The sequence below is a fragment of the Trachymyrmex septentrionalis genome, unplaced genomic scaffold (genome assembly GCF_001594115.1).
Source record: "Trachymyrmex septentrionalis isolate Tsep2-gDNA-1 unplaced genomic scaffold, Tsep1.0 scaffold51, whole genome shotgun sequence".
NCBI lineage: Eukaryota > Metazoa > Arthropoda > Insecta > Hymenoptera > Formicidae > Trachymyrmex > Trachymyrmex septentrionalis.
The window spans coordinates 1,876,381-1,886,030 of NW_017305683.1; the positions used below are offsets into that span (position 1 = coordinate 1,876,381).

The 9,650-nt window shown below is 39.5% G+C and overlaps 1 protein-coding gene across 1 annotated transcript in view; it reads right to left on the minus strand.

The window, feature by feature from the left end:
- Positions 1–8,751, minus strand: part of LOC108751693 (cell adhesion molecule 2-like) — a 92,552-nt gene extending 83,801 nt beyond the window's left edge. Inside the window, exons 1-2 of the mRNA XM_018491999.1 lie at positions 8,041–8,751; positions 1,955–2,098 (exon numbers count right to left, since the gene is read on the minus strand). Of these exons, the coding sequence (XP_018347501.1) occupies positions 1,955–2,000 (46 nt within the window). The 5' untranslated portion in view covers positions 2,001–2,098; positions 8,041–8,751. The remainder of the gene's footprint in view (positions 1–1,954; positions 2,099–8,040) is intronic.
- Positions 8,752–9,650: the final 899 nt, after the last annotated feature.

Here is a 9,650-nt window from a genome sequence, read left to right on the forward strand (position 1 = left end):
CAGGTCTCTTGAAATAATGAACTGAAATAAATAAAAAGAAAGAAAAGAAGGTGAAAATTGTTTCCGGAAACCTAAAAGACATCACATTGTTTAATTCTTAACAACGGAGAGCAATAATTTACAAGACGTATTTTACAGCGCGTTTAAGGCGTGAAATGTTTTATTTAATTTTTAATGATGCTTCTAACCAATTTTGTAGGTTGATTTATTTTCTTTCCGTCCGTTCTGTGAAAATTAATAGTTCAGTGTGAAAATTAAATATAATCTTTTGCTATTAAAAGAACATGTTATATATTCATTTAAATGTACCTCGTAATTCTATACTGACATGAATATCTGATCTGTTATGAGACGTAATCGTTTCTTAGACGTCGTTTTCCCAGTGAATTATGCAACTTGCGCGTATTCTTATTACACGTTAGTTGTTTTTAAAGTGCATTATCCCGAGACGCGTCATAAAACTCGCGCTTTATCGCGCACCAAATTATGCACCGTCGTGAAAGCTTTAAATAAATTTATGTATCTCGTGGCGGCGGAATCGAGATATTAAAGTTTGAGAACCTCTACGCGTTATACATCGTCTGCAACGTACGCATCTTCGGCTGTTATGCTCTTCGTGATAGACCCAATGAACTATATATATTCTAGCCAGAAGGGGCTAGCTAATGACGACGATCTTGAACCCAACTGTTAAAGACGGATCGTGAGGAAAGCGAAACTATCATCTACAAGCTTGATTGGTGTTCTGTATCAAGCCTGAGTTTGTAATTCGTACGCGAAATGTCACGGTATCAGTTTGCAAATGTCGCTTTTGAATGATCGCTTCGAAGTATCATATATTTTATTGGTTCTGGTAATTAAATGATTTGTGGTGGAACTGGAGTGGCGTCAAGCACGCTGTTATTAAGTTATAATTTCAACAGAAATGTTTTATTTACGATATGATAGCCACACAACTCGTGAAAACTATCCCTTCCGATTGCAATTCTATCCAAGCCGGATTATTTCAAATTATGTAATTACAAATTATGGTGATGCAAAGCTGCGTTTCACACTGTATTTACTCGCGTTTATTTAATTATTTCTCGTTCTGCACTGATGAAAATTGTAGTAGTTTCTAATAATTCTTGCAAATAGTATTATTCCGTTCTTTTGCTAAAAATAATAATATAATTCATCTGGACTCTCATTAAGATAATATATTTTATATTATATTTTATCGATTAGGTAATAATAATATTCAATCGAGACAGAATTTTATATTATACCGTAATAGCATGATATATGAAAAAAGAATGGTTATTATATATGAAGTATAGATGTACACAGAAATTATCTCATATTCAATCTTAATTACACTCATTATATTTAAATAATATAACTGAATAATGTAATTAATATCAGAGTCAGTTTAATTTCTACATGGCGTAGATTTGTATTAATAGATTGAAGAATGACAATATCTCTACGTTTTATAATACTTGTACTATATCTATACGTACATACTTATTTCCGTACTGGACAGAAATGTATATATATTTATATGCATAATTTAGCCAACAGACATTTCGATGTGTCAGATTCGCTGTACGATAGTTTAAAATATACATATAATAATCGGATTTTCATCACGGTTTTAACGCTTAAGGGATTTTCACGAGCGAGACCAATTCTCGCGAATGGCCTTTTGCAGTCTTTGTGATTTTCTCGGAGCACGTACTTAAAATGTAGCGCCGTAGTTAGCATCCTTAGGGGTTAGTAATAAAAAAAAGGAAGTCATCAATTGAAAAACGAAAAAATGAGAAGAGAAGACGGATGTTCATCCTTTAAAGCAGATATAGTGGAAGGACAGCACGCGTTTATAGTGGAAGGACAGCGCGCGTTCATGGAATGAGACCAGTGTGCATTCGTGCGCTCGAGAGCGCAAGCAGCTAGCATAAGTGAAAGCACTCACCCTCTTGCCTCAGCAGCATCACGAGGAGCAGCAGCACAAAATCCATCGCTCGGCGGCGCTCGCGCACCCTCCGGTCCACAATTCGTAATTTTCACCCAGTTTCCTCGGCGACTGGCGGCGATTTCGCCAACAATTCTCTTCTTCCTGACGTCACAGAAATGTCGCGTAATTGTAATGACAGAAAAAACGCAAACGTTTATTTATCCACGCGCAGCGTAGCTACAGGTGTTAATGAGAGGTGTTAATTAAGGTGATATACATTTCTCATCGGCTCACGTCAAAAAGATTAATTTCATATACAACTTGGTTTCATTAATCTCGCGGATGTTTAGAATCGCTCTTTGGCCAAAAATTTAAAGCGCAATCTCATGCTGATTCAAAATTGATTATAAAATTTGTCCAGAGCTTAAACGAGCGTTTTCAATAAGTGGATCAACGGGATAATTAAGTAATAAAAAGTTAACGATTATCGTTCTTAATATCCAAGTTATTAACTACACATTCATTATTTTCTAGTTTCAAAATGACTATTTAATCCTATTTTCATAGATAATGAAGCTTATTTGGATAATCACCGTGTTATTCCATTTATACTGGAAACTGCCAACTACCTTATTTGAATTTAATCACCGACAAAGCGTTAGTTAGTTCGAAGGCGCGTTCACAGCACGGTTTGTTCAAACGGAAAAGAGTTGTGCATGGACATTCATAGCGTTAGAGACAATTGCAGAATTGATAGATGAAAAAGAAAAAGAGAGAGGAAACAGAAGCGGACTCGTCAGGCACGCGCGAATGCCCATCGCACTGGTCTTAATTAGCGACGAGCTCCTACGTTATTCCACTGTCAATTAAATTTAATGATTGCCGCGAGTTATTGTGTTTTCACTGTGCGTCTGACTCAGGGAAGATATACGCAGTTAAAGAGCCGACCTCCTTAACGGCCGTACATGCGTTTATTTGCGACTCTGCTCATTCGCCGCGCGTACTCTCATTATTCGAAGGAATATTCCGATTGATTATCAGTTTGAAAACGAGGAAACTTGATAAAAAAAATCTAATTCGACATTCGCGAACTAACGTTTCATCTTGGCACATTCTTGTGGGAACTGACCTCCTGTGACATTTTTCTTTCTACGCCGCCAGTTAGAAATTTTTCACGATTGAAAGTTTTCTTTCTCTTTCTATCTTTTCTCTTTACTTTACCAAGGTAAGGTGCTAAAAGCGTTCGCTTCGCGAGGCGAGTGCTCTTCATCTTCGAAGCTTTCGGTCGAGAAATTCCGGTAATTCCACGTGGCCCGCTGCTTAACTGGATTTCCTCTTCGCGAGGAGTCGTAAGTCAAAGTGCAACGCCTTTTAATTCGCGTCTGCGAGAGAGAAACTGCACGCTTCTCAACTGACTACTATAATGACGGAACCGAATTAATGAGCGCGTATAAAAATTACTGAAGCGCATGAATAAAGTAGATGGCGCCGCGACACCCCAAAAATAGATACGACCGACCAATCCTGCGTTACTCTTCATCCACGTTTCGTCCTGAAACGAGCGAGTTAATCTCATTAATAATTACCAGCTGTCAAGACAGCCGGAAGATTGTCATGGCAGTACTAAACGCAGCCTGATTCGAGCCGCGTAGTACCCTCGAATGAATTCATAACGAATTTCATCTTGGATAATCCTGGGGCCGAGCGAACGAGAAATCTCGGACGAGCTCTTGTCTGAATAGCCCGAATCAGTCGAGAATACTCGGCGATTTGACGGGGCTTCCGGGGAGAGCGGCGATGTGCCAGGCGAGAATGGAAGGAGAAGAAAAGAGACGAAACTGTCGAGCAACTGCTCCAACGGACTGACAGTAGGTGCGGATTTTAAATGCAACTTGTTGCGAGTTTGCATTGCAAGTTCCGGGCGTCGTCCAGCGTCGAGACGGCCGCGACAGAGCAACGCTCTTAGAAGGAAGTTCCCGACACGTATACATGCTCCGCCGATCGATCGTCGTACAGAGAGAGAGAGAGAGAGAGAGAGAGAGAGAGATGGATAGATGCAGAGATGACGCACGGATTGCACAACGGTTGCTGCTAATGAGCATGGAGATCGAACAGGATGTTGCTGTTTATCGAACGAGGCTGACCCAACTAACTTCGGAATAGTGATTTGTGTTTATAATTGAGATGTATCTTGCGATGATTCCGTTTACCAGTGCCAGTATCGTCCGTTTATCCGAATCGTATGTGCAACTCTCTATCGGAAATCAACCGCTTTTCTTCGGTATCTCGGCAAGCATTCGAGTATTCAATTTGGAGTTACTTTACTGCAGCAGCACGCTGTTTGATCTTACATATTTGATCTTACAGTTCAGCATCGTCGGGCAGTCGGAGGATTAACGGAAATACAATTTCCGTGTCCTACATTCGACATTCGATACCGAAAACTAAGATTGACTAGATTTGGCCTACTGTAACGTCGTTTTTTTTTTCTTTTTTTTTTTTTTCAAACTTGTAGATAGAGATTGGTGCGCACGCATTTTCAATACGCGTACATTCACTTTTCTTCACGGCCTGTAGCATCGATCGGTGGGTACTGAGTTGTAGAAGCATGTTGGAACGCCGAAACGAAAAGTTCAGCTAAACACGATTACGAAGTTTACTACACGGCGCACAATATCGATAGAGAGCCGCGAGCGAAGCGAGAAATATTGTTCCATGTCGTGGTTTGCGGCATAGTACGATACCTTCACACGCGATTTATCTCGGGATCGCGACAGCGCCTCGCTACCCATGTTCGTAAATGATTCCAAGTTTGAGAGTTCGAAAGGTCTGGCCGGAACTTGCAATTGTATAGGGCCGGTATGGTTTATTTATTTGGTAAGACTATCCTCGCATACGTTCTTGTTGGTTTTTTCCCCCTCTGAAATCCACGTGCGCAGGCGGCCGCGCGGAACACAACCCCACAAGCAACGGCCAGTGTGTGGCCTATGAGAATCGATTTGTCAGCGAATATTCCCCTTCGAATACGTCCGAATAAGGGGCGGCGTGCCTACCCATTCCTGACTTATTCACACATCCGCGGTACTTTTTATTGTATCTATATCGACTCTGCCTTCACGAAGAAATTCTTCCGACGGCAGTATTACGTTATGAATAAACAAAGAGGATTTTATCGTCTAAGACTATCCTTCTCGCCGTCACGCGATGAAAGTTAAGACACCCAGGCCGAAGGGAAAATATTTATTTGATACTGTAAATATTTCTTTGGATAAGATTGAGTGTTCCCTTCCAACTTTTGACTGAACGTTAATTTTGAATACCGTATCATTCAATTCTTACTTACAAGAGTAATAGTTAATTTCCTTTCGCTAAAAAGAGAAATGCTTCATCTAAATTTAACGCTTTTTAATGCAACGCAGTTTTATGTCTGTCTTAACAACCTGTTGAGAACTCGCTTAACAATATCCGGTAGAATTAAGATTTCATTTTGTTAGTCAAATTATCCTTCTGTCAATAATCCTTCTGTCAATGCACGAGTATCAAATTATTGTCGAAATTTAAACAGTAAGAATTTTTATATTTTTGTACAAATTTCGTTATGACTCCTCAAAAATCCCACCCTTTGGACAAGAAAGAATAGTTTGGCAGATTTTGTTTCACTTCGACATTTTTAGCGTAAAACTTTAGGAAATACGGTAGTGAAAAGCAGAAAAATTATGCATTGACAAAGATTTAACGCGGTATTTGTCCGAATCTGTTGAATTTTAATGCTGGTACTTAGAAAAATGTGAGCAATAAAACGTAAGCCGTAAGCAAATCAACATTTTTTATTTGCTACTGCTTACGTTCTCTACTGTGATTGGCTGATTCGCTTATACACATTACTTATGTCTTAAAACTGCCGCACACAAGCATCCAATTGTAACGATTTTTATTCAAGTATAAAACTTTTATTGCAAATTTTTCGTTGATATCTCGAAAAATCCCTTCAGTTTTTGAGGCATCATAAGTTTCTATAATAGTCAATCAAACATAAACATTTTTGACAATTCTTGGCTGTGATTGACTAATTCTTTTACGGTACATCTTACGATTACTATTACGAAAAGTATGTACGACAATCCTTGAGCTTTTTTTTGTGTGTCATAACCTCTATGCCCTGAATGTTTCGCATGCCTGATTTTGCCAATCGTTAATTTCACTCACGTACGATTTCTAGCTGCGATATGGGAATAGTTGACGCGATGATATCGCGTCACCAATTCAATCGTTTCGCTCTCGTAGCTATCCATAACTACCATCTACGCGACACTGTCCTCGTTTCCGAATGCGAAATTCTAGCCTCGCCGTGCACTCTGCTCTTATTGCCTTTTTTCGCCATAAAAAAGCTCTCGCTTTCCACTCGTCCCATCGATATGCATCGGCGTAAGCTCAATAAAATTGCCTGATCTCTCATACAAAATCGAAACCAATGGGACGCGCGGCGACCATTTCTGCTTTCGCTCTTTTCATAATTGACCGATCATCAATTCTACCGATACCATTCCACGCGATCGACAATGAACAGGACGCTTGCTCTTTATTGTCCTATCGTTTTGCTCGATTATAAGCGATGACATGACTTCGCAATCCATCCCTCGTGCTATCCAAAGTTCTTGATCTCAATTTAAATGCGGCTTTCCACAATTTTGCCGGAAACGCGAGGGGACGAGCTTCCGCTTCGATAATCGTGTCTGGATTCAGTGTAGCATTCATCGAGCGGATATTCCCTCGTTTGTATCCTTACGACTTAATAAATTTCAATGCTTTCGCGCGAGCGAGCAATGCCGGTCGTGTATGTGTATGTGTATGTGTATGTGTATATGTGCGTGTGTGTTCCCAATATATGTGAAATATTCCTCCAATATTTCATCAGTTTTGCTTTGAAGACTATTCGAAAAAGACCACGCAAGAGTTGAATAGTTACAGAAAGAAAATAGGAAAAAATTCATCACGTTTTACCTATCGTATTAAATACGTTTTCTTGATCGAAAATGCGAATGTTGCAAATGCACGAAAAGGATGATTTTATTGAAGTATCTAAAAATTTGAGATGTAGATCTGAAAATAATTTTTGTTGGATCATCAAAATAATTATAAATGATAGTAAATGATTTATTAGGATCGTATAATGTGAACACACGATAAGTAAAAAGCAGTGCCTATACCGGTCGAAGCTTAAATGTTTTAAATAATTTTATGTGAATTTATACATTAATGTTCTCTCAAAATATTTATGTAGGACGCCCAAACTTAGTTACTTAAAATGTCAAATCTTTTTGCAGTATTACTCATCATATTTCACATTTCTATGTAATCATTTTGATGGTCCAACAAAATAATTTTCAAATATGTGTCTAGTTAAATTTTTAAATACTTTTTAGCAAAATCTCGTTCTTTCTGTATAACCGATCCGTGCTTGGCTGATAATCAATCGAATAATTGAGCCGGCGGAGAATGAGCGATGGGTTGTCGATCAAGTTAAGTAAGCTATACGGATTATATATCTAATTTGCATAATTCTCTAGATAAAGGAAAATTTGCGTTATACGCAAATGCTCATTACAATAGACAACTCCTCTAATCAAGTGAAAATTTGCAAAACCGCATTTATTTCCAATCGCATGCACTGATTTGTATTATGAGTTAATTTAAGCATACTGCATATTGTAATAATTTCCATGATTCCACATATTATTCTGTACATATATTACATAACAGTAGAGGATGAATATATATTAACTTGAATTGCGAATGAATATACTATTCGCGATCGAGATTCCGATCGGTTGAAATTTCGCAAAGCCACATTTATTTTATATCGGTACCACCGCTATGATTACTATCATTCTCTCTATGGAATATAATGGAGAGAGATTTGCCGATTGCGTATAACGCGACAGCGACGTACTCGTTAACTCATACTATTGGCGATCGTGCTTCTGACCGATATCGAAATTTTAGCGTGACCGCGATTTATTTTGGAATGCACGGGTATGTTAATTCGCATTGCTGGGACGATTTGAGGCCGCATTGGTTGCGTTGCCGCGGTATTTGGAGCCTACCTTCGCGGCTCTATCCGGGTTAAGAGCGGCTCGCCGCAATTCCGGGGACAGCATCGAAATTCTTCCGGCCGGCTGGTTTCATCGCGCGATCGAGCAACCGAAAACGCGAAAGCGCGGTTTATAGACCGGACGGCCGGTGAAATTAAAATTAGAGGCAGTGACGCTGTCGGTCGCCCGCAACTTTTGTTTTTCCCAACAGTTTTTCCATTCGCGTGCACGCGCTCGCCCGCGGGCGTGATCGGGACAGATGAAATCAGTATCTGCACTCGACGCGACACGATTTTAATTCGCCTGTGCGGCACCGTCCTCGCGAGAAAGGCATTCTTCCATCCTTCGCACGCGCGTACGCGCGTAACTCTCTAATCTGACGGTATGCGTAGCCAAACGTGTGTACTCCAGTTTGGATTAATCCCCATTATTTCCTTGCTGGCCGCAAAAATTGCACTGGCGCGATCGTCGGAAATAAAGTTCCGAAGATTTAACGTTTCCGAGTTCCAAAGTTAACTGCACATTTTTCGGTCGCACGGCCACGTTTCTCGCATACCGCGTATATCCGTGTTGTTCGAGGTGAGAAGATTCCTTTTCTTTCTTTCTTTTTTTTTTTTTCTTTTTCCGCCTCGAGCACGTCGGCTTGCGAAACGCGCAACAACTTTGTAAATCGCGCCGCGACGCGCGCGATACCGCCGACCGGGTGAAAGTTCGCGTCGCGGATGGCCGATGCCGACTACGAAAGCTCGACCGCGCGTCGTTTTACCTCCGTGCGGCGGTTTGTAGCACCTGAGCGCTTGCGCGCCTCGTGTCCGACAGGTGCAACTGCATGCGCCGAGCCACGTAGTCGGCGACGATCGTCGATGAGCGCCGAGGCGCCCAACGTTGAATAGCGATTTATGAGTGATCATTATCCCTGTTTCCACTTGTTATTATATTATTATTGTTATTATTATTATTATTACTTGGAGACGCGGCGCATCGCTGAACACGTACAGCGTACTCTCTGATCGCGAAATTGGCACGTATATAGTTGGCGAGACATGCTTTTATAGTCGTGCCTTTGTAAGCATTTCCTCGAAAATGTATGTAATAAAAAAACATTTTTTGCATTCGTAAAACTGATCCACTTAAATCCTTGTTAAAACTTTGCGTTGAATTTTTAATATGTCCGAGTGTTAATTTAACGTAACTGATGTGATTATATTATTTAAATATTTCGTAGTAAATTGATATTCCATGTTCCTTAATATCAAAAGAATACATTTTATAGGAAAGGAGACAAATAGCATAAACAAGTCTTTTAAAAGATAGATTCTAAGATAAAGAAATAAAAAACATTTTTAATTTAACGTATCATAGATATTAATTTTATTGAACAAAATGCTTTCACAGTTTGCTTGGAAATTGCGTCAGTGCCATATTTTTGTATTAATTTTTTGACATATAATATTTGTTACTTTCTAATATATTTATTTTGTGCTAAATTAACACAAAGCGTGACCATAAAAATCATCTATTTTTGATCCTGGAATTGGAACAGTGTGCACTAAATTATGTGCCAAATAATATCTTATAATGAGACATCAATCACAAAAGTTTGAACCGAATCATTTTTATAA